The sequence below is a fragment of the Trachinotus anak genome, unplaced genomic scaffold (assembly GCF_046630095.1).
Source record: "Trachinotus anak isolate AG129_WGS33_773 ecotype Australia unplaced genomic scaffold, CSIRO_AGI_Tana_v1 ptg000004l, whole genome shotgun sequence".
In the NCBI taxonomy this organism is placed as follows: domain Eukaryota; kingdom Metazoa; phylum Chordata; class Actinopteri; order Carangiformes; family Carangidae; genus Trachinotus; species Trachinotus anak.
In genome coordinates this window covers 24,385,217-24,411,434 of record NW_027273855.1, presented here as the reverse complement: position 1 = coordinate 24,411,434, position 26,218 = coordinate 24,385,217, and the positions used below count along the sequence as shown (strand labels likewise).

The window sequence follows — 26,218 nt, the reverse complement described above, 5'->3', positions numbered from 1 at the left end:
GGGCCAAGTGTTTTTCTGTGTTCCCATTTCATTTCTTTTTTCTTTAAACCATATCTTTTATGTTACGGAACACAGAAATGCAAGATTGTCAGGATATTTATGATAAGTCATGTTCTGTCCGTCATTTTGGCACAGTGGACAGGTGTAAATACTACATTACCCATGAGCGTTGGGCGCTGTTGCAGTGGAGGAGAAGAATTGCAGCTGTTGAACATGATCTTGCCCTCCATCAGTGGGTCACTTGAGAATTTTATTATTTATTTTACACAAGCTTGTATCTTTGATTTAATGGAAATATGACACATGGGGATGAAGCTCTCAAACAGCCTCATTTTCTATCAACTTTACCTCAGAAATGAAACAATTACTGTCCTATAACCATGAAAATATAATTATTCAATCAATTATTATTTTTTCTTTCTTTTTTTTTTTCCAACTTGTTGTTTCTAGGCGGAGAAACGTGTCGCTGTTAATAACCCGGCAGTGAACTAACCAAAACAAGCCTGGACCCACATCCGCCCCCAACCGGAACTGTCAAAAACTGTCAAAGAAGTGAAGAAGAAGTTGATGGATTTCACGACAATATTCACAACCGGGAATAATTTTCTGCAAAAACACTTTAAAAACTTTAATCTGTGGACACTTACGGACTAAAGGGATATAAATAATCCATGAATGGACGTCAGGACTTCATGCTTCAAAGGTAGGGAGAGTAAAATCTGAACGAATTATACTTTTGTACTCATGGTTTCTGTCCGAGCTAACGATGTGTAGCACGTCAGTACTGACTAAAGTTAAATTACACCTTTGTGCCTGGTGTTAGATACTGTTTTCTGAGCTTTGGACCGGTCACCAGCGGCCAGGTGAGTTTAGAAAGTTTGGCAGAACCACGTCTTTTAGTTTCCAAGTAGGGGGTGATTCTGCATCATAGACAGTCGCCAATGCTAGTTAGCATTGTTAGCATGTTAGCATTCTGATATTTGAAGTACTGCTGTGTCCAAGTGTAGCCTCACAGCGCTGCTAACATGGCTATAGGCACAAAGTCTTGTTGCTAATAAGATGTTTGGGTCATATTTTAGTTCTCAGGTGTTATTCTTTTTTTTTTAACACACACACAGGGCTCCTGGCTCTTTACATACACTGAGCTGATGACCTCTGTGCAGCCTCAGCAGGACAATCCAAACCTCTGTGTGTTGCTCAAATTACTCTAATGGCATCTACCAAAGAAGGATGTTTCACAGCTACTCCAGCAGGATTTTCCCCAAGTAGAGATTTAAACCAATGAACCTTCAGTCATATTAGTGTAGCACCGACTCAGCTCTGCTGTCGCCCAATTAGCTTCAATTTATGATGCAGCAACAGAAAATAACAGCACAGAAGATTTCATGCAGTCGTCCTTTAGGGTGACATTTCTGTGATGTCTTTAATCGCTCTAGTATCCCTCCCTTCTTTGAGACATACACATGGCTTAATTAATGGTGTAAAAAAAAAGAAGGGGAGAAACAAGAATGAATTATGACTTGTCTATTTTTCACCCAATTAAATGTAATTTTTCAATATGCCGCCCAAATTTAAGCACAAAGAAAATCAGCCTCTGCGTTGTGGCTGAGCAGTAAAAGAGTTGATCGATTCATGGCATTGCATTCGTCTGTGCTCCTGAATTCCATTGTAAATCCTCATTCATATGGTTTATGAATTTCATTATAAAATCTGACAATGTGATGTCTATGGGTGTTGTTCACCTTGATCCTGCTGCTGAGTCTCCTCTATTAACACCTCAGTAGGTGCTGCGCTGTGTTTTCACTTCAGTTTTGGTTTCAACACTTCATTCGGTTCCAAATGGCAAATGTAACTTTGATGTGTGCCAGTAAGCTAATGTCATCCTGCCAGTAAATCTATTCAATTCTTTCAATTAGGCCACTCGACCAGCGCAGAAGAGAATACCATCAAAAAGGGATGTTGCAGCACTGATCGTAGGTGGTTCAATTTAATAGAGCTCAGTGGCTGAAAACAAAAACCATGTGGATTGTGTCATCTAACCACACACATGAAGAGTTTTCTGGGAACTTACATCTTGTGTATTCAATATGGTTAGCTGACATGGATGGAGTTACGATTTCAGTGAATTTTTTGTCAAATACTTGGAAGAGATTTGTTAATTGGGAAAGCTACATCCTCCAAAATGATCATACAGTTAAACAGTTTCAACACAAACTGATTATAACCTTCATGAAGGAGGATTTACAGGATTGCACATATATATATATATATATATATAAAAAATCTGGGATATGGGTGTCATGCTCAAGCTCGGGTCCAGCCCCTGATTAATGAGGGTTTGAGGGTTTTGTGCAGCATCTTAGCTGCTGATAGGGCTGCACTCTTGTGGACAGAGACCTCAGATGTTGTACCTGGAACCTGCTGGAGCCACTCGCCCAGTTTCGTGGTCACATCCCCGAATACTCCTATAATCACTGATACCACTTTAGACTTAAACGTCCACATCTGTTCCAGTTGTTCCTCTAGCCCCTGGTACTTTTCGATCTGATTGTGCTCCTTCTTTCTGATGTTACTCTCAGCTGGGATTGCCACATCTATCACAACTCCCCTCTTCTGCTTCTTGTCAAACACCACGATGTCTGCTTGGTTAGCCAGTAGCAGCTGCATGTCAGCGTGGAACCTTAAGTACCACTGAATCTTAACTCTGTTGTTTCAACCACTTTAAATGGTGTGTCTCATCGGGAATTGGGTACTTGTTTAATGTCTAATCCATACTCGGCACAGTCCTTCAGTCTGGCCTTTTATAGCCACTGGAGGGATTCCTTGATGTTGCCCAATCCCACTATCTGCCAGTGTTACATCTCATGGATGCATTGTGCTCCTTCCTCCTGCTCTCTCTCTCTCTCTCTCTCTCTCTCTCTCTCTCTCTCTCTCTCTCTCTCTCTCTCTCTCTCTCTCTCTCTCACTATCAACCTCTCTCCAAACTAGACGAGGCAGATGGCCGCCCACCTTGAGCCTGGTTTTGCTTTAGGTTTTTTGCCTCTTTTTTTTCCCTTGTATTTCCTCTGATGCCAAGTGTTTGCTCATGGTTGACATTGTTGGTCTCTTTGTGAATAATATTATCTAGACCTGCTATTTATGGAAAGTGCTTTGAGATAACTTCTGTTGTGATTTGGTCCTATGTATTTGGAGCTGAGTTGACTTGACATGGGAGGGGGACTTGGTCTTCCATGACATTTCACCTTCCAGTTCTACACTGATGCATGGATGTACATGACATCACCTTCTTCTCCATCATGACTCAGCAATAGGAGCTGTGGTAAAACAGCAAAGACAGAAATAAATCATGTTAAGAAGAAAAAAAAAAAAAAAATGACGTGCATGTCAGACCGTTTTGCTGATATTAGGAAGCTGATTGAGAAAATGTGTGTTTTTTTTTTTTTTAAGGCCTTTAATAAATTTAATACGAATCTATTTGTCAGGCTTTCATGCAATACTGAGAAAAGACTCCCCCTGCAAAAGATAAATTAGATTTGGGAATAACATCAGTATAGTGGATGTCTGTATAATTGTGACTGACAGTGTATGATTTATGATGCCTGCTCCCTACAAAGGCAGAGTACAGTAACCGCAGAAGCACTGAAGTTGGGGGAAAAAAAAGACTTTTCAGGCTCGAAGGAAAAGTGTAAAACAGACATAAAAGTATTGCTTTCTTATGATGTCTTTTTAGGCTGATTACACACAAAAAAAAAAAAAAATTGCCATAGAAACCATACAGTACCTTAAAATTGCAGACTCTGTGCTCTTCTTTTTTTTTAATCTTCACAGAACGCTCAAAGGAAGTGCAGCATCTTCAACAAATTGCGTCCTCTCAGCTTTCTGATCCAGTTTGTGTCAGTGAAATAAATATTTACAGTCTATAACTTATGGGAATCAAGGCTTTCTGTCTTTCTACCTTAGTACTAATAATATCTATCTTGAAAATAATACCATACAGTCATTTGCAATTGAATACATTTACATATGTGATTTAACCACTAAATCACATGAAATTGTTCAGAGTGAAGCTACTGAGATCTGCTCAGCTGGCTGCCTTTAGCACTGAGTAACCAAAGTGTTAGTTCATCAATAACTAAACTTAGCTTTAGTTGCAGCTGACACATTGGCATAGAAACAGAATATGACTGTTTTTTCCTGTCAGTCTGGATTAATGTTAAATGGAATCTTCAGCTTGTGTTTTCTATCTGTCAGACTAATGTAACTTGCACCGTGAGACTGTCCTGCAGCTTATTACAAGCCATAGTTGTGTTTTATTGTTAAAAGACCTATAATGGGTGTAGTAAATATGATGGGAGCAAAGGAGGGTGACATAGTATAAAGAGCAGAAACTCTGTTAGTCGACAAAAACACTAGATTTTGTCATTGGAGGCTGCTATTCGTTTCCAGTTTGAAAGTTTTCCCAATCTATTATTGTAACCATGGTAACCTTCAGGAACAGTTATTACTACTAGTTATTTTTTCCTGGTACTTCTGCTTTTATTAAAACTGCAGTGAGGTGAGCCACCTCTACCAGGCGGCACCCCAGAACTACATATTTTAACTTTAACCACAATCTCTTCCTGGAACTAACCAGTTTGGTAACCATGTAAACCTGACAGTTAAGGTCAGGTACACTCTGTGTGTTTACTATTGTAACCATGATGACAAAGGGTTGCTGTGCCTGGCAGCATTGGGGCACTATTTCAAGAAAAACCTGTTGGTTGTATCAGAGCGTGGGGACATATGATCGTTCGGGTTGGAGGACTTGCGTGGGAGGGGGATTAGTTGGGTATTCAGGTTGTTTCTTTCTCTTCTTTTGTTCCCTTTTTTGTTTTTTTGCTTTGTAGATGGCAGAGGGCATGTGAATTCCACAAACAGTATAATCTCAAGCACTTTATTTAAAAAAAAAAAAAAGCATATTTAAATCTATAATTCATTGTGGACAATCATTCAACATGCGTTTATGTCATGAGGACATTTCACACAATCATTCAGACAGTAAATCTTTGACCTGTAAAATATTTCAGCATCATGTTGCTGTCATATCCAGTGAACTGTTGTTGCATACATAGAAGTTTTTATGAGGTGAAGACTGGAACATATTATGTATCACTGTATCTGAGATGCACAGGCTTCCTTGTTTGGAGATCTGTTGCAGGATTTCAATTACAGGCCATCTCCCTGCTTCTGTGATTGTAAATGTTGAGACCATACCTGCAATATCTGATGAAGGCTAGAAAAAACTGAGCTACCTTCGAACAACTTTTCTTGGAGACGCTATACCCTCTGTAGAGATGTAAAAATGCACACGGATAGCTACAAGGGCTGCATCTATGACACCACTGTGAATTCTCTAGCAGGTGAGTCAGTTTATAAATATAAAAATAAGGTATGTAATATTAACTTTGGATGGAATGAACAACACAAGAGGCCTTTATGATGTGGGTTGAGCCTGGAAAATTTTAGCAAGGGCTCTGTGGTGGGCTTAAAGAAAAAAGGAAAAAAAAACGAGCCAGTGCAAGATTTAAATATGATCTCAACTTCATTAAATGAACTGAGAGAGCACTGCGAGGGCAGAATTTCTTGCAAGAAAAGCATTTCAAAGTAAAACTTAGGGGAGAACTGATGGTGCTGATTTCAGTGAGGGCCTGCTTAATGAAGCGTCTAAAACTATTCTTGTCATGTAGCTTATAGCTTCAATGACAGTCATAGTTTTAATTTAAAAAAAAAAAAAAAAAAAAAAAGTCCATCTGTTTTACTAGCTTTCTAGTTCCACCTGACTCAGTTCCTATATTTTACGGGTGGATGGATGGGCCAATGAAACACAGGAATATGACACAGGAGAGCGGTGTTTGATTCCCACGTGAAAGTAGCAGTTTATGTTGTTTCTTTTATCCATAACCGTTAACCACATTGTTAATGTTGTAACCATGACAACAAAGATGATCCACAGTTGAGGAAGTACTTACTTTAAGCCAAATCACCATCTTTTCCTAAACCTAACCAAGTCATGACGGTTATTATAGTAACCATGGCGACAAAGGTATGTATGCAGCTGTCCTTGGTGTGTTTATTTTTGTAACCATGACAAACAAGGGCTTTTTTTTTTTTTACTACAGTAATAGTGTAAACAAATAAAAACTGAATTTGAAAAACTTGATTGAGCATCTTCAGAAATGTTGCCCCTTATCCAACAAAAAGAAAATATCATTCCACAGCTGATCATCACATCTGTTTAATTAAGATGATTCTGTCTCATGTCCTCAGCCTATAATCTAAAGATATTGTTGGTGCTTTGCAACATTCACACAATATTAACAGTCTGACCTCATTTGAGGCTTCCTCCCTTCAGAAGCTCTATAAAGGATTAGAAATCATCAAGGGAACTCCACCCTCCTCCATCCTGACATATATCTTTATCTTTCAGTTGTGCGATTGTAAACCAGACAGTGTGAGCCATCTGAGTATCTTTGAAGTGGCACTGTGGCCAATGTGAACGTCTCTGCAGGGCAGAGTGGCTGTTGCATGAAAAAAATAGTCGTACACTGCAATGAATAAAACAATGAATATTTTAACAAGTTTTTACATGTTTTTTTGAAAAATGAAATAATTGTTCTTGGAAATAGATTTTTTTTTAAAATGTAGAATCAGAGGTTGGAGCAAGTGTCAGCTGTTGAATCATGCTCTGTCACAGGACAGGAGAGACAGCACACTGAGAGACACCGTGTCTGATACATATTTGTGCATCAAAATCATTTTCTCCTAATCACTTCTCACTGGCACGGAGGAGAGAGTGCTAACCTCATTTGCTTTCAGTGAGCCTGTCTCTGTCTGAGTGTTTTTAAGTGTGATGTTTTCAAAGTCTTTGAAGAAAGACAACCCAGATTTTTTTTTTCCCTGGACCTTCTGGAAATGTAGATTTGAATGGGTGCTGCAAACCCCACTATATCTTGCCAACAATATAGAGAAACGTGATGATGATTTAGGTGAATTAACCCAACATGTTTGAGAAGACTAAACTGTTGTTTGCACCCATACAAACAAGGCTGTCAAAATAGACAGCTGCCCTAGGCCTCCACACCTCCAGGTTCACTGTGTGTATTTTGATCAATTGCAAATTAACACCATTAAATTACAATATCAGCTAAATGCATTATTAATTAAATGAATAGTTCAACATTTTGGCAAATCATCTTATTCACATTCTTGCTGAACAGTTGGTGGATATTCCAAAATAAGTGATTTACTGGTGAAATTCAGGGTAATAATTGATTGCAGTATTGAATGGATTGAAGAGTCCACTGTTAAGTAGACACTTGGCACACATTTGCTTGTAGCGATTCCAGAGGGAGATTTTCTGCCGTTCACGGATGACATTGAATTAGCATGGCTCTGCCGTCCCTCAGTGGAGTGCCTCTGTTGTAGTAGCTCAGCCATTATGTTGAATGTGATGTGAATACATTCATGAAGTGGAGTGATGTATAAACAGACGGAAAGTTTGCACAAATTGAGGTTCAGCAAAATGCAGTGGTGGAAAATAATGAAATACATTCATTCAAGTACTGCACTTAAAGTGTGATTATAAGGTATTTGTACTCTACTTGATCATTAGTATTTTATTTTTTATTTTTCAATACTGTACTTCAGAATTTTCCATTTGAATATTGTATGATAAACTAAAAATTTAACACATCAGTAAAACAGATATTATATATTATGTTATTATATGACACTCTTAAAATTATAACTTTTCCACATTCAAATATCTAAAAACGACTAGCCCTATGTTATATATTTGTAAAAATGTACTTCCATTATCTGAAGTGTTTCTAGCAATTCTCAAACCCAGAGAAATCTGTGATTTTAATCAGTCAGAAGCTCAAAATTGACCTTTATCCTGTTTTAAGCCACATTTTCAAGTATGTTTTTTTTTTTTTTTTTTTTTTTAACCAGGTGAAGGATCTGATTTTTCATCAGACGTCTGGATCTTAAGTTATCAGAGAAAAAAGCAGAGGGACATCCTGTGTCTGCCGAAGCGTGTCGGGAAATGGCAGATTTTTAATGTGAAGCTGCTTTAGTTGTTGTTTTTATTCCCTGGCCTGTTGGTTATGGGGAGGAGGAGACCTCTGTGAATAACCTCGGCTGCTGGTAAAAACCTCTTGAAAGTCTAGGTCATAAGTTATCAAAGAAACAATTGAAACAGATGTTAGCAGCATTCTCAGCTCTCAACCCTTCCACAGCGTCCTGTGTCTTCTGTATAGCATTGGCCAAACATTGACTTTAAATGTGAATTAACTTTATTTTACTTTACTTTATTTACAGCTGCTTTTACTGGTTATAATCACAGGGTCTGTTTGTTCTGGAGAGGAGGAGACCTCTGTGGATAATTCAGCTCCAGGTTAAAACCTCCTTAACGACTGACACTGAAGGAATCCAAACTGGGAGAATCTTACAGTAACTCCCATGATCCCATGATGTCACCCAACGCCGTCTTTTGTCATTGTTTTGACTGAGAGACTCCTAGTGGCAGAAGTTACATACTGTGCGTTTGAGGTGCATTCTGCAGACGTACTTTCATGGTTGATCCTTGAGCACATTTTGCTGAGGATATTTCTGTATTTGAAGGACTTTCACTTCTTATTGAGTATATTTTAGACTAAAGCTTTAAAGAATCTGAACTGAATCTTCTTTTTTCTTTCCAGCACAGGCCACATGTAGCCAGTGATTACTACCCCAGGAAAGCACTTTAGCCGTCGCCCTGATCTTGGCTCTCACTTCTTCCACTCTTGAAAGTTACAATTTGATTCAACTTAATAATGTCGGTGCATACTCTCTGAGTTGTGCAGCTCACTGTAACTCTGGGGATAAAATCCAAACAGCACAAGAGCTTCATTTTCAGGTTCAATGTTAATTTAATTTCCCGACATGAAAATAACAACGGCCACACGACCCCGATGACCCAGACCATCTGACATACTGATGCAGCAGTAGCTGTTGCTTCTGTCTGTCTCATTATAATTCCACTCAATTCAGTGTTGAAATTGGCTGGAGCAGAGGTCACTTGTAGAACCTTTACTGTACAACAGGGATGAGCAGCAGGATGCCAGGGTGATGCTGTCTCGTTTAGCTTTGTTTATTGTTACCCTGTTAGTGGAGCCTCACCAAAACAGCAATAACTAATAATATTCTCAAAAAAAAATACAGGAAATTAATAGAGTAAATTGTTTTTTTTTTATTCTTCTTTTCAGTCCCGGAGTTCAGTGTGCATTCTCATATAGTGCTTTCACCTTTTTCAAAGAGAAAAGAGTTGTACTTTTATGCATAGTGCATTATGGGATCTGCATTTGTAATATGCTTTATCAGATAAAATGATTTGATGCATAGAAACATTTTACACTTGGATCCTCTCTACATCTAATCCAATTTTAGGGATACAGTTTGGCAGAGTCCATTAAAAAACTCCTCTCAGTCAAACAGGAGGATGTTTACCTTCAGATGAACACCACCAGGTAATGGAAAAATAAATAACCGAAAGTGCCAATAACTGACTTTACTGCTCTGCCGGCATGGCCATGTGAAATTAAGGCCTACATTAAACAGGGCATTCCATCAGATTGCCGTGCATTAACATCAGAAATGGAGGTGAAATGAAAATGACAATATTTAACTTTATGGGTAGAAAGAACGCATGAATAATAATGATGTTAAAACAGATGAACGGACGAAACTTTCACAAACAGGATTTCTGTAGAGAATCAGGAGCTGAGAGCAGAACTAAAGTCAGAAAGGAGGTTTGATAAAGCTGAACAGCACACATTCAACACGCTGCAGTCAAAATATGTAAAAACATCTGTCACATCTGTAATTTGAAAATGTGGGTGATCATCACAGCTGGAGTCTCGTTTCCCTGATTATAAGTTCTGCTGTAAACTTGGTGTAGCTCATCTACATATTTAAAAGCATTGTTAATTCTAGCATGCAGAAGCACATCTGTGTTGATTTCTCGACAACTGTGACCGGGAAAAAAAAAAAAAGATAAAAAGATAAAAGAAATGGTGAAAAGAATTCAAATCTGTCTGCTTTACCTTGGTCAGTTATTCATTGCAAGGGTTTTCAAGTTATTCCCGTATTTAGAGTCTTAGTGTGAGCAAGGTCGTACAGGAGTAGTGCCTGATTCTGTCTTCATTTTACCACATCACACCGACTGAGTGAGTGGATAAAATATCATGTGTTTCTCTCTTCACCTACATATTTGGATTTATTTCGTCCTCAGTACTGCATCATGTGGTTTATCAGGGTTTCCTTTTCAAAATGTGTCTTATCTGAGACAGATCACTTGTTTAATGTCACCCACAGCCACGCAAGGACCTGTGTTCTTCTGAGCCATGTCCCCAAGTCAGTAATCAAGCTTACACAATAACAGCTTCTCCTAATGAAAAACAAGCCAGTGGTTCTTCACAGCTTCATCTTGCTACAAAATCCCTGTCTAATCCCCCCCCCCCCAACATCTCCTGGCTTATTGGTGGCTAGGTGGAGGTGGGCAGCTTTTTAAGTGTGATAGATGGAGTTTAGTTTCAGGCTGCTGCTGCTGCTGCTGCTGCTGCTGCTGCAGCTTCCTTCTCTGCCCCAGTCATCCCCAGAGAGCTCGGGATGAGCCTGAGCCACAATATAGTTCTGCTGAAAAGCCTTTTGTTGTCATTCAATCTGTATTCAGGCTAAGAGCAAACAAACCACCTTTATTCAATGTTTTTTTTTATTTGTTGGATTTGCAGTGTTTATTCATTTGTATTTAGATTCCATTAACAATCGTTTTAGAAGACACAGCTAACCAATATCAGTGTTATGTAGTCCCCTTGAATGTAGATTTCCTGTGTTGCTCTTGCACTGTAAAATGATTCAAAAACTCAAACTAAATAAAATAGTTTCTCCAATAAGGTTGATTTTGCAGATGACACACACTAAATCAGAACAGTTGCCCATCATGTGGCCTGTTGTGTAAATTTCCTTTTTAAAATGGAGAATAACAATTTACAACAGTGAACAAAAAGTTGTGTGCATCAAATAGCATCCTGACCTAGAACTACAACTACAAACTAGTAAAATATGGACCATAATATGCTTTATTTTTGTCACATACTGTACCTCAGAGGACAAAGTGTAAAATGCAACACAGCCCTATCACAGATAGATAGATAGATAGATAGATAGATAAAAACTTCATTAATCCCCAGGGGAAATTCAGGTTGTCCAGTAGTTCATTAATGTATTCATGTAAGATTTAAGTCCATGTCAAGATTCACTGCCTTTGTCTGAGGTGTTAAACAGCCTGATGTCAGTGGGAACAAAGGATTTTCTGAACCGCTCAGTCCTGCAGTGCGGTGAGATAAGACGTTAGCTGCTGGTGTAGCTGCGTCTTTAGCTCGCAAGGATGATAAGGAAATCAGTGCACACCGGACTCACCATGTAGACAAGCGTCTGTGGATGAAATATGCTGATCTGGGAATGAAATGTGATGAAACTGCTGCCTGATGTGGATCAAGAGACTTCCAGCGTGCAGGTTTACATAGAAAAGAATGCGTGTGGGTGTTTTTGAAGCGTTTCACAAACTGTCAGTTAGTGTAGTCCTCAAGATGTAGAGAGCCTGTCCTCCCATGAAAGATGACAGCATCAGTCATTTCGGCAAATCCCCGAAAACAACATGTTTACAGATGACAAAGCCCTCTAGCAACCGTGGCAATTATGACTCTTGTGAATCTGGAGAAAGGACAGATGACATTGTTACAGAGCGACAAAATCTACATACAGAAGGTCAGGGTGGATGGTTGAGGTCAACCAAAACGTCAGACTTCAACACGTGAGACTGATGTTTGCTTCCCATCTTAGACTGACGGCCAATCTTTCTTTTAAGAGTGACAGCAGTTGTGACGTAACCTCGTAACCTTACCATAACCTTACCGTAACCTTACCATAACCATAACCAACCTTACCCATAACATTGTCAGATGATAAAACTTATTGATTTGTGATGGTTTGGAAGGTCTGTGTCAATGTCGCCCTGTCGATTGTAGGATCATATCAGAAAATGAACTATCAATGTATTTTGTAATTTCATTTGAAGGACTCGTTACATGTATGTAGATCTATTCACCATTCAGTTTTGGATTTCATGTAGCTTTCATAGAAGCATCTAGATGCCACCACACAGATAGCATGACTTTAGAATTTACCACTGAATCAGAATCAGTGCTGATCGTCTTGGCTGTGTAAACAGTGATGCATTCACCTGCTATTTTATGTACTGACGGGCATTTAAACTGAGCTGGATGAAGTGATTTGTAATTTCCAACTCTGCTCAAGGGATTTCAGCCTGTTGGTCAGTCTGATCTATTGGTCCCTTAATGCAACACCTTGGTTCAGAGTTAAATATTTCAATTTAATGCACTTTTAACTTGAAAGCAGTGCAGATATCACAAATTAGAGGACCTTGCTTAAGGATACTTCACCAACCGTGCAATATCCCTTATCTGCTGCTTCTGCTGGATATTTTGTAAATATCCAGTTGTAGATATTACATTATCTATTATTTATCTTTTTTTTAAGAATTTGATACTGACATTTGCAATTTTTTTTTCTCCTGCACTGTCCACTTTGCTGCTGTAATACTGCACATTTCCCGACTGTGGACTAATACAGGACTACTTTAATTTTAATCTTAATCTTACATTAACGTGTAGATAGAAGGAACTGGGGGTCAACCCACCAACCCTGTTTATGATGGACTATAAGCTTGTCCAAATGAGTCAAATCCACAATGAATATTTTTTTTTAAATTACTCTGATATTTGGCAGAGGTATTCATGGTCCTCAGAGGACGAATCCCAGTGGTTGTAGAGATGCCTGAGTGCCACCAAAAGTCAGAATTGTTTTACTCACCCATCTTATTTGCAACAAAACATCCCTTAAACAAGTGATCCTATTCCCTCAGCTATTTGCCACAGGCGGCCATGCTCCCCAGAGGATGCATTGTTTTTACACATAATATTTTAGATATCTATGGGCTGACAGCAACGGCATTTGCTGAGCCACGTTCCCTGCAGCAATGTGCTGTAATTTTGGTAGCTTTCTGAAATGTACTCGGTCATCAGCTCCACTGATTGTCTTGCAATAGAGGAACTGATATGATCCCGTTGTAATTCTCTCTCACCCCCCTCAGGCCAAACTTTGTTGCTTCATGGTTGGCTGAGAAGAAGAGATTTACCTCCACTGTTTAACCGTCCTACTGTGTGGTGTGTACAGAGAAAACAACCTCATGGGGCTGTTGTGGCTATTACAAACTTTTTTGTCTATTCTAGTGTAAAATCCTTAGTGTGGCAGATATAGACATGAAACATCTGTGAGCTGTAGAAAGAAGGAAGCTCGGTAATATTCTGCGATCACCTGTCATTCGCTCACTGTGTACAAGTGACCCCATCATCACTCACCCATCGTATGTCTAGACATATTTCTTTTATTCAGTGGAATTTAAAATACTGGAGACTGTAACATCTTGAGGGAGTTTCGTGTCTGTCTGAAATCCTGTTACTTTCAGCATGAAAATTACCTGGGATTCTCACCTTGAGGTGAGACAATCACTTTTGTCCGCATACACTGGGTGAAGTGTCTTAGCAGTTACAAAGAAGTAGGCATAACTTGGATTGTGATAAAGTAAGATTATCATAAAACAGGACTTGAGAGGGGACAGCCATCTGCTGCTCTTGGCTCTCCTGTGACTTCAGAGTTTCATAATGAGTGCGATATATCTCTTAATCTAAAACAGTGTTACGAGACAACCAAAACATAAAGTGCTCCCTGGATTCTCAGCACAATTGCTACACAAACTGTGAGAATCTGCGTTCATGGCAACATAAACTAAGATGCAAACCTCCCAATTCTGCTGCCAATAATGTACAGATAAACCAAGCCTGTTCCCTAGAAATTACCTTCATATACTACTGATTTTTATAGACTGATATCATTTGCTTGATTTATGCACGGCGGCAAAGTGTTTTCGAGTGCAGGAGTTTGCAGGGAGGTAGTCGGGGTGGGTGGTGGGTGGAAAAAGCGCAGGTCTTTGATGCTGGACCCAAGGCTTCACAGTCTGCATGTTGTTAGTAAACATGTTGTGTCTTCTTTACATAACCTTAAAAGAGCAATTCTATATTTTGGGAAATACATTGATTTGCTTTCTTGCTGAGAGTTGATGAGAGAAGACCAGACAATAGCACTCTCATGTTTGTATGGTAAATATGAAACCAGCAGCTGGCTAACTTAGCATAGCACAAAGACTGGAAACAGGGAAACAATTTAATCTGGTTCTGTCCCAAAGCAACCAGCAGAGATGAAAGTTACTGCTCCCAGAGAAGGAACAGTTTAATACATAATCCCCTGTGAAATGGTAACATTTTTACACATCTGATTTTGTACAGATTAAACAAACAAGATGCATTTTGTTACCTTGGCAAACAGCCAGGTTCGCTCTTTACCCCTTTACCACTGGTCAAAAAAACCTTTTGTCAGCAGTGAATAGGGTACAATCAGCTTTCACACCCAGGTCAGATGACAGCTGTAGATGCAGGTATTTATTGACTCCGGCTCCGATCAGTGCTGAAAACACATCACCTGGGCGAACATGCTAATTTTCGCTCCCCTTTCTATCTTTCAGAGCACAAAACAATAGAAACAGACTTGTCACCTGCACCAGCACAGTGCTGTTGAACCAGAAACACCGCGGCTACACTGCGCACAGGGATGAGAGAGTGAGCTGCAGCCCTGAAATAAGTTAAAAAAATATATATATATCTGATCGAAGTATCTCACACGGAGGCTCCAACACTGACAGGAGCAATAACCCGGACAAGAGAGTCTGCATGGCAGCTAACAGCTCACTCCTTCTCCCCTGTATCTGTATGAGCTCTGCAACTGCATGTGACGACATAGCTCCCTGTAGTTGTGTGTGTGTCTTCAGTCTGAACAGAAACCAAACTCGGCTGCCAGCGTAAAAGGTGTTAATCGCCTGTGATAGTGGGTGTACCCACATTTAAAAAACCTGCTTGTACTTGCTAATTTTGGTGTGAAAAGGGTATAAGTTAGTTAGTGATGGCTTCATACTTATTGTACAAACATGAGAATGATATTAATCCTCTCATTTAACTCTTGGCAGGAAAGCGAACAAACATAACTGCCAAAAATGTCAAACTTTTCCTTTAACTAATAGTTGTGAATGTAACCATTAAAATATTTAGTATACTGGAGAAAAAATAAATGACATATATTGCCACTGAGCATTTTGCTTATGCCGGATTTGTAAATGAACATTAATTAATTGTTAATTCATTAATTAATCATCGTGTTCCCTTCAAATATAAGTGTAATTTCTGGGAGACTGAAGCAAACACAGCATTTCCAACACAGGCCTTTCACTCTGATTTAAAATGTTAATGTGTTATATCTCCATTTGATGTCACTATGGAGTTTGGAGACAGATTCATCTGTGCAAAAATAATGTCTCTCATTTGATGGTTTTGTACAGTGGGAGTGAGACATAATGTAGAAATAAATGCACTGTTTTCTCCCATCGACTCCCAACATAGAATTTCATAGTGAATCACAAACACCATCAAGATTCTTTATCACAGTGAATGTTTCCCTCATCACAGTTGTGTAGCAGAGAGTTTTTTTTTTGTGTTTGCCAGACATCCAATAGCCTATGTCCTGCAGGGAGGGAGGTGTATTTACTGAATCGTACTGCATAGGTAGAAGTCACCGGTGTGAGTCAATATCCATGTTTTACTTTCAGAAATTACCACATCGTAAATGCTGAGGCATTTCCAAACATGTATTCTATGCAAGAGCAAAAGCATTACAATAATAATGAAAGATGGCTGGAACTAAATGGAAATCTCTGTGGAGTGTTTTAGCTCTGTATATATGAAATCTTGAGGCACAGATAGCCACAAACTAAAAGGGATTCAATTCAGAGTTAGTGGAGAGTCTGTAGGTTTGAAATAAAGTTGTCTGAGATGCGTTCAAATGATGGTTTGCCACTAGATATGAGGGGGAAAGAACTCAATAATGTAATGCTTTAATCCCTTAATGTCTTAGCTCTATGACAAGCATACTGAACAGGCTCTTTCCCTTACAATCCCTGTGCAAGTACATGTCCATGAATAAAAATGCAGCTCATTGGGTTCTCATGGGCCCATTAGAAGTGGAGCATGTAGTTAGTCTACAGTGGTTAGTTTCCAGGGCAACTTTGACCTGTTTTCTTCTGACTCTTTGTTCCGAGACAATGTGCAATCAACAGTGAAGCACACTTGGCTAATTTTACCAAGTGAAATTAATATCACCTGCAATGATGAAGTATAATGCACTGAAGAAATTCATACCATGACTCATTCATGATGTTTGGTTGTGCTACAGCTTGTACTTATGAATTTACAAGTAATGGTTTTGACTTTTAGTTTGTGTTTTTTTTAGGGCTGCAGGTATGTGACAAAATGCCTTTGACCTGATCGAAGTACCTCATTGCTCCCAAACATTTATCAGTGCTCACTGCAGTGATTTATTTGTATGAAAGTGTGAATGAAAAGTTTGAAAAGCCAGTTGACTTACAGTGAAATCATACATTCCCAGTCATATCTGACATTACACTAATTTTCCCTCCAGTTGCAGACAGTCGGCGTGTTTCAAAGCGAGCAGTAGTCAGTTGCCAGCTGACTACTGCTGCCGGCTCAACCTACAACCAAGGAAGACGTGGGTGACTTTTGCATAAATGTTCCTTTTGGCTTCATTCAAACATGACACTGCAGGACAGAGCCAAGAGAAGACAAAGAAGTTCTCTGTTTTCTCACAGGCTGCATTATAGATGGATTTTAGAATTTATTTTGCTGTTGAAGTCTTAGTTAATGCCGCTCACTCACACCATCTCCCTAATAAATTTCCTCATGAGTTTCATCAGTTATTAGACAAAGAATTCTGATGCCTACTTTACAAAGTGTGACAGTGCAAACAAGAAGAAGCAAGAACTTTTTTAAGTCATTTCATTTCTGTTTGTCTACATGCTACATGATATTCTTTCAGGCTAATCTTAACATATAAGATGATCTGCGTATTCTTGGAGTTATTCAAGGTTTTTTTTTTTTTTTTTGGTTTTTTTTTTTAACCTTTTTTTCCTCTGCACATAGTCTGATCTGAATCTCTCAAACCAAGGTGAAAGTGTCTCATGGTTTACTGAACGGAGCACAGGAGATGACACTGAAAAGGTGTGTGACAGTGATATTAATCAGGCCAATAAGACGTGTTTTTCTGTCTCTGTGCATCTAACTTGTGCTGCTGCAGCTTTTACGTTAATATTTCAATTCAGATTTGCGTGTTGAAAGTTTTACAAAAATGTTACCTAGTAAGAATTACATGCAAATTTCATTCAGAAATCACACCAACAAGTTAATGTGACATCACATTTAAGGCACCAGTATGTATTTATCAGAACTGCCTACCACCTGCTTGAGCAGCTTAGGGTCCCCTGTTTTTCTCACAACTTTCTGAAACCCACAATCTGACAATCACACCCACTTCTCAGCCGCTGTGACTGGCCAGATGTAAAAATGTGAGAGTGAAAAGGGTTTAAATTTTTAATTTGTAACACAAGTTTCTGACACATTTTATGTGAACAACAAATATGTTTCAGGAGAGACTCTAAAGTTCTGTTTATCCTTTTGGGAAGCGACGTCAGCAGCACTGCAGTGGTGAAACCAGACCAGAACCAACAGAGAGAAGAGATCTGTGTCACCAGATCTCACGAGAGTGTGTTTCTGAGACAGAGACAGGTCTCATATACAGTTAATTTTCTCCTGATCCGACTTTCGGAAAAATACCACTTTAGTGTCAGATCTTTTGGAAGATATGTTGCTTGTGAAAAATGGACCCAATATTTATTTCGGTGTCTGTGGGATTGTGATCAAGTTCACTTCTCCCATTGGAATAAATAGACTCAGACCTGCTGCTGGTCTCCTAAAGAGGCAGGGAAGTGGTGAAACCCATGTGACACCGATACAGGAAGCGATTGTAAGTGCGCTGTCCTCTTTCTCACCTGTCTCTGCCTGAGACAGGTGAGAAAGCCAAAGTGCTTTTGTTGCCTATACATCTAACCACAGACAGTCTCTTGATGTGAATGGTGGGTTCTGGTGTGATAGTCTGCCATACATCCCAATAAACCTCAATAAATGTATTGCTTCGCTCAAAAAAAATAATAAAAAAAATTACCTTTTCCACGACACCGTAACTGGAAAACAAGATATAAGCTGGAGATGTGGCTGCCTACAGCCCTCTCTGTATAAGCACATGTGGGTGTAGTGGTCTGGGGAGGTTTCGCTGTACAGGGTGTAGAATTCAGAATTCACATGGTGGTTGTGAAGTGGTCTGAAAAAGTTCCAGAGTTGCTTGACCTTCCAGCACTCACGGATTCATGAGGCAGCACTATTGATTTAAACAGGTGTAAGGGCCCTTCACCTGCCGAGGAAATTGAATCATGTCAGAGGGCCAGTGGGTTATTGCACAAGACACCGTCATTGACGCCACAGGACACTTTTATGTCGGGGGGGCTGGACAATATTCATTTTACTTTCACCTTTATATCGCAGGGAAGAAGCGGTGTCGAGATGCAGAGCAGATTTCTGAGAGAGCGCCACTGAAACTGAAGCACCTAAAAAGAGGTTAATAACATTTTGTTCTTGGAGATATCTATGAAGGGCCCGGACGAGCGCTGAATTCACATTCAGCTCAGTTTTCTGACTTAATATATTCAGGATCTGTGCTCATCCTCCTTGAGAAATCCAATGATATAGTTCTTTACTCTGTTGACTAAGCTAATTAAGTTTTTTTTTTTTTTTTAAAGAAAATACTCTGCTTTCTGTTTCATAATCAAGGCAACACTGTGATTAATTTCAATTAAACTTAAAGCACCGTTATCACAATCTAATTGTAAAATGTCTTATATGAACCTTGCTATTTCATACAATAAGCACTTAAAGTCATTTAAGGTCTACAAGTTCTTGCTGTGTGTGTGTGTGTGTGTGTGTGTGTGTGTGTGTGTGTGTGTGTGTGTGTGTGTGTGTGTGTGTGTGTGTGTGTGTGTGTGTGTGTGTGTGAGAACTCATAGGTGAGCATGCTCAGACTAATTTCAATCCCTCTTGTGAATGGCTGATTATCGCAATCTGTAGCTTAAGTTCAGGGGCAGCAGCAGCAGCGGCAGCAGCATAAAGCCCTTCAGAGTGAGCGAGAGACGAGGGGAGAGAGTGTGTCAGCATGGCCCAGAAAAATAACTGTAAGTTCACGTTCTGATTAAGTTCATCTTTTCTGCCTTTTTCAAGTAGCCGAGTTGATTGCGAACAAGAGCACTAACAAGACAGCTAAGGGTGCAAATGAATGGCAGCGCTAATACGCCGAGACGACACATAGCACATTTCACTAAAAAACTTAGAGACCTTTTGTTTGTTGCCTCAGGATTCTCACCTTGATTTTAATCATTAGCACTTTTGAGACCTAATTGTATTCCATCTCAGAATGACTCTCGTGCTTGAAATCTTAAAGAGAAACAATGCCATAATAATTTTAATTGCGTCTTTCACCTCAGGATGTCATACCCAAATGCCAGGTTTTATATATTCATGTGGATTGGTGTTAAATTAAAACTAAAAAGATTTAGTAGGAGGTCTGTTGATTCATTTTTCTTTTTTTTTTCCAACAAGTTACGTGATGCATTGAGTCTGTTGTGAAATCCAGCAGGAATTTCTCATTGCAACAACAGGCAGATTAGTCTCACTGAGCTCCCCTCTCTCCCTCCCTCTCTCTCTCTCTGTCTAACATACAGTTCAGTTCTCCATCAGGGAATACAGACCTTCAGATCATCATGTGGTCATGTCACTCTTTCGTGACGGGATACTCGAACACGTGTACCCGGCCTTCTTCAAGGCCATGAGCAACCCAGACCACGTTGGCATTGCTCTGAGTATTTCCATGGCTGGCTACGTGCTAGGTGGCAGCTCTTACTTCCAAGCATTACTCTTTGGCAGCGCCTGGGCCGGCCTCATTTATTACTGCTGCCATGATATCTATGAGGGCTACATGACAAGGCGGCTGAGCGCAGACATGGCCAACATTCAAGCCAATTACCTGGAAAACCCAGATAACGGTTTCTGGGTGGCAGAGGCAGACGTGAACGGCCAGTCCAAGGTGGTGGGGATGGCGGCGGTGATGGGGAAGAGTGGGGAGGAGGAAGAAGGCGAGAGGTTGGATAAGTGGAACGGAGGAGTGATGGGAGGAGGCCCAGAGTTTGACCGAGATGCTGGAGACGGGAGTTACGGCGAGATGTCCCACATGATTGTGGAGTTTCCGTGCCGCCGCCAAAACCTGGGCTCACAGCTGACACAGAAGGCGTTGGACTTCTGCAAAGAGCGAGGCTACGCTCGCCTCGTTCTGGACGTCAGCTCGCCACAGACGGCAGCCGTTTCCCTGTACCAAAAATTTGGCTTTGTTCAAATCGCATCCCACAGTAAGACGCACGCCAACCGCTGGTTCTCCAAAATGGCCAGAATAAACGTGATGCGAATGGAGAAGTTCATTTAATCTTAAGTGGACTTTATACCTCAGTGTCTAATACAACCTCCACTGTACAGCACATCAAGAATATTTCAGTTAATTTAAGCTTCTTGTCTCGTTAAATGCAAAAACCTCTCTGATCTCTGGAGATATGGGGTCACTCATGTCTCCGGCTCGCTATCATAGTAGTTTGAAGAAAATACATTAAATTTCATGTTTTTTCCACAAAGCAGCATTAATGATCTGAGTTTCCTTGTGTTTCTTCTTGCCTTGATGTATTATGTATACACCTGCACCCCTCACAGTCCATTGCCCACAACCATAGAGAACAATGAGATTAGTCAACTTCTCTGTTTATTTATTATTTGCATATGGAAGAAAAACAAATCTTCATTTTTTTCCCTTTCTTTTATTAAATTAATTATCGGGCATTAAACAGAACAAACTATATTCACATTCAATTATCTATTGTTCTCCTGTCCACTAGGGAACATAAAAATATATATGAGAAAGGAGAAATGTAGTCATTTGGAAGCAGGAGAACTTTCTTTTAAGCCTCTTTCCAGGGAGAAGTTGAATCCCTCTGCCTCAGAGGAATTAATGCCAGCTGACTTCTAAGACCTCACAACTCTTTGCTTAAAATACCAATGAAAAATGCAATAGTATCAGGACATTGGGAGGTTTAAAATTCTTTGGAACTAAAAGAGCTGTGTGTGTGTGTGTGTGTGTGTGTGTGTGTGTGTGTGTGTGTGTGTGTGTGTGTGTGTGTGTGTGTGTGTGTGTGTGTGTGTGTGTGTGTGTGTGTGTGTGTGTGTGGTATAAGAAGAGGATAAAGAGTTCAGTATACCGCAACGCACTGAGGTCATCATACAAAAGGCAAATACTGAGATTATCGACACCAAACAATAGAGAAAAAAGCTTAAGTGTTTCCACATTGGTGGTCTTATGACATATGTGACTGGACAAAACAGGGGGTGAAAGGACTGTGGGGATTGCTCTGAATAGCACAAACTGTAATAGTTGGCCAGTATTTGTGGAATGACGTAAACAAGGACCTTCCTGTCAACTACACTGCCTGATGCCTGTGGTATATATTTCCTCTAACAAACCTAGCATTGTGCAGCATCAGCTAAACAATGTAGATTTACAGATTTTTTTTTTGGCCTACATCACCTCAGAAATCCCCCCTGAGGTGATTACAATTTCCAAAATATTATCAGCACCACACAGTAGCGGTTTATCTTGAAAGAGTGTGTGCCCGGCGACAGTGAGCCTATGAGGGAGAACATCAAGCAGCCAGTGTGCACGGTGACAGGTGTGGCCTAAATGAGCTTCAAGAGGGAGTACTGTATGGATAGAGCAGCTTGGCAGCAACACACACACACACACACACACACACACCATCAGAGGCCTTCAGGCATCAATCATTCCTGCTGAGGCTGTTGGAAAAAAATTAGGCTGGTGGCCAGCAGGCAGGTGCTGAACTAGCCAGAGGAAGATGAGCCTTAATGCCGGCCAACCTGTTGTCATCTTCTCACAATTACCAGTACAATTGGCCTCAAGGTAATGACAGCTTGATTGTAATTCCTCTCATACACAGGCTGCACGAACAAGCCAACTGCCGGTTTGAAGGTGTGTTAGATGGAAAACCTTTGCAAATACTATCACACAAGTCAGAAGAGCTGTAGCCACAGTTTAAATTAAAAGGTATTCACCACCTTCGATGTTGTTATGTTTTGTTTTCTTACAATATCGAATCAAAGCACATTTATTATGCCTTTTTTAAAAAAAATTTTATATACACTAATCAACAAAATAAGAGCATTTCTTTTCAAAGCAGTCTCTTAAAGTAATTTACATTAATTACAAATATGAATTACAAAGTACATGCTTGCATAAGAATTCACCCTCTCAAAGTCTGTCATTAAAACTGGATGAACTTCTTGGTCTGTGTTGATAGGTGTGTATCATCTTTGTATGTCTTGTGTGGGTTTTGCCTCGACAGTCAAAGACTACGGCTCAGATCAAACTAATAAGACGTCCACATTCACCATTGCACAAGGAGAAATTGCATTGTCAGTGTAAAACTTTCTAACTGAAAAAAAACATGGCTGACTGAGTAACTTCATCAAACCACTGAGCTTCTGGCTTCTGGAAGAAGAGTCCAGCAGATATTTTGCAGCTGACAGCTGCCATCTTGAGTTGTCCGATGACGTGAACACTCACAAGTCAAAAACACTGGCATCTTCCCCTCCTGCATGATGTGTATGCAGCGTTTGCCTGGGGGTAGGGTGGCTAACGCTGCAGACCAGTCTAAAATATCTTTGAGAAACCTGCCCCAGACTCTGCAGTTTTACCCCATTCTTCTCTGCAAAGGGTTGGGGTTAGCTCAAGCTCTGTCAGGTTGCATTGGGATTGTGAGTAAAACTTTTTCAAGTCCAGCCACGAACAGCTCTGATGAGATCTGATCTGAACCCCCCCCCAAAATCCCCACAGGTGATCTCCATTTAACCTAATGTGTGACTTCTAAAGCCACTTGGCTGCACCAGCGATTATTCAGCTGTGTCCTGTTAAGGAAGTTAAATACTTGTCAATATTTGCTCACCAGAAAGTTAACATGTATTTTATATTTCATATTTGTCATTTATTTTGATCACTTTGCAGAGATGCTTGTCTTAAATCTCTTTTGTTTGTGTCTTTCTTGTCTTTTTTTGGGGGGTTCTGGGTTATACGTAACAAAACCTGAAAGGACTTTTAATCTGTCTGTCATTATTGGACCAGAGGTCCTCTCAGGCTGAGATAACATATGGGATCAATGAAACAGGCAGACTCTCATCAACGGATGAGCTCAAGAAATCCAATTGGAAAACATTTCTTTGTCCACTGGTCTATTTTTAGGGTGGGATGGTGAGTGTTTGTTAATACGAGTGTGTGTGTGTGTGTGTGTGTACTTATTTATTTGTGGTTAGGGATTATCCGGAGCATTCCTGTGTGCATGCATTCTCACCATAAGGTATTTCTCCTGATATCGTATTAATCAGCCTTGCATCAAGACTGAAGCCATCAAGCTTATCATGGGAAAAGAGTTAATATATCCTCGGGCAAACTTTGGTGACACTTGCAAAGCAATAACAAAGCAAGTAATCAACATTACAGACGGCGCCTGCGTGTAAACAGGTCTGTCTCTCTTTCTGCATTAGTGCTCTTATTGAATGGCCAAAGATTGTGGAGATTAATTGCATCAGGATACCAGTTGCCTATGTGCTGTTGTCTCAGAGCCAGAGGTAGATTTGTTTGGATCATACATCATCATATGCTGCTCACCACTGCCTTGCATAATCACTTTTCATCGTAGTTGCACCACGGGAAGTTACTTTTTGGCCGTGCCGCTGAACTTCATCACAGAAGACAACACCTGGCCAATTACTCTAGGCATTAAATCACAAGTTACAAAGGCATAGCAGGCACTTACACAAACAGAGAGCTTATCCCGTGCTGTCAATTTGCTGTATTTTAGGAACCTGACATTATGCAGAATCTGCACTTCCTTTCACTGAATAATTGGTCAATTATTCGCTGCATGGTTCAGGAATGATAAATATGTTTTCTTATAAAAGCAGAGTATTAGACCACAGTGCACGCTCTGAGACACTAACAGGTAAAGTATGAGAAACAGGGGAGATGTGATAACTGGATACTTTAAGTTAAAGCTTACAGCACAACAAAGGAACATATATGGGAGCATAATTAGTGTCTCATTATCATTCAAGATTGAGAATCTGATTATGGGGATAAATATGGAATTACATGCAGCTAATGAGTTGGTATTGAATATGTTCACACCACAGTGAACCTAAACATTGTGGATAAAAGTTCCAGCCCATGTCAGACAGTGGCTCGTTTGCTGAGCTCCAGCTCCAGTGCAAGAGGACTGTGGGGACTCGGTCAAGGAAGTAATTGGACACAACAACAACCGAAAAATTGATCACAGCTGTTGTAATTAGGAGGAATATGGGACAATCAATTTATTCATGTTTCATGCTTGATGCTGTGTTACCCACAGTAACTGCATTCCAATATACAATATACAAGAGTGAAATAATTATAGTGTGATCCTCTTATGGTATACCTAAACTGATTCTGCAGTATTTTAGTATAATGAACCAAGAGACTGAACCAAAACAAGAGTGATGCATATTGTAGAACTGAAGTGCCCATGTAAAGACAGTACTTTATTGGTTGGGGAGGGAGCTGGATATAGAAAAGCAAATTATATATATATACATATATTTCCTGGATACTCTTCTTCATGTCACGTGATTTTTAGCGCCAGTTGTGTTTATTAAAGTTCCTCTCCAAACATGCTTTAAACTATGTATCTGTATCAGGCCTTATGCCCCGCCCATCAGTGCTGCTTGCACTAGGTTGACAGGTGAGCAGTGTCCATCAATATGATTAGTGGAGGAAACATTGGAGACTCAAGTCACATGTTTGCTCCTCAGTCAGACTCAGACTTGGCAACTAGAAGACGAATCAGAACGTTAAGCGTAGTTATTTGTTTATGTTATTTGTTAGCTTGTAATTGGCAGTGGCTGACACAGTGTTAGTGGCTGTGTTAAGCTTTTGCTCTCTGTACTGACAAGGGAGCAGCACGTATCAGGACCCAGACTCAGACTAGTAAACACACCAGAACAGTTAGTATCTTTTATTTGTTTATTCTGTTTTTAGCTCACAACTGGCAGTGGCTGACACAGTGTTAGTGGCTGTGCTTATGCAAACTCTTGCTCTCTGTACTGACAAGGTTTCAGGTTCATTTTACCCTCCCCTCATTCCTGAAAGTTGATGGGATTGGTTCCTTAGTTATGTGACATATGAAACACTGGATGAATCTGTATTTATGAGACTCTCATTGGTTCACTGCAGTTCTAAGGTGGAAATGCTCAGTCATGGCATTGACTGCTTATTTTGCTTATGATATGTCTTGTATTATATAAAAACCATCATACAAACAAGGTAAAATACTTGATTTTCATCAGAGGGGGTCTTTAGTGATATTATTTCACACATTTCATACTAAAGACAGGCTGAAATAAATTTTGAATTTATCCCTTACTCACCTCCACCTCCCACTTTTCATACAGTCCCTAATTAACAATGACAAGCATAAGTCATGATCCAATATATTTTAGAAATCATTACTTTCTGATGATATACAGAATAACTTCATCATATCTCTGAGTCTCCAGACGTATTGAAGGAAGTGAGGAAAATAATCCCCATCACAAATGGCCAGCAGAAACCATTAAAATCCAGCTTTGATTGATCTCTATATTAACTAAAGACTTCTGAAGTTATTTGACAAGGAAGCAGGAAGACAGTACTTTATCATGCACATTCAATGAGTCATGGATTAAGTTGTGCTGCAGTGAGGATATCTGGCACGTGTCACCGTGCCGGAGTGGGGAAAGGATAATGTCTCAGTCTGGGGTGATGTGATTTGCGCTTTAAGAAAGAGAAATAGACCTGTTATGGACTTCGATTTCTC

At 39.9% G+C, this 26,218-nt stretch overlaps 1 protein-coding gene across 8 annotated transcripts; it reads left to right on the top strand.

Annotated features, from left to right (window-relative positions):
* Nucleotides 1-400: 400 nt before the first annotated feature.
* Nucleotides 401-20,925, top strand: LOC139621085 (probable N-acetyltransferase camello). 8 transcript variants are annotated; one of them, XM_071477321.1, is made up of 7 exons: nucleotides 432-703; nucleotides 824-863; nucleotides 16,744-16,830; nucleotides 17,262-17,339; nucleotides 18,717-18,788; nucleotides 19,296-19,399; nucleotides 19,946-20,925. In XM_071477321.1, exons 6-7 carry the CDS (start codon nucleotides 19,381-19,383, stop codon nucleotides 20,698-20,700), a joined length of 774 nt encoding a protein of 257 aa, XP_071333422.1. In that variant the 5' UTR covers nucleotides 432-703; nucleotides 824-863; nucleotides 16,744-16,830; nucleotides 17,262-17,339; nucleotides 18,717-18,788; nucleotides 19,296-19,380; the 3' UTR covers nucleotides 20,701-20,925. The 8 variants fall into 8 exon arrangements, with proteins under 8 accessions (XP_071333420.1, XP_071333427.1, XP_071333422.1 ...); XM_071477323.1 differs by lacking the exon at nucleotides 824-863; XM_071477322.1 differs by lacking the exon at nucleotides 17,262-17,339.
* The last annotated feature ends 5,293 nt before the right edge of the window (nucleotides 20,926-26,218 follow it).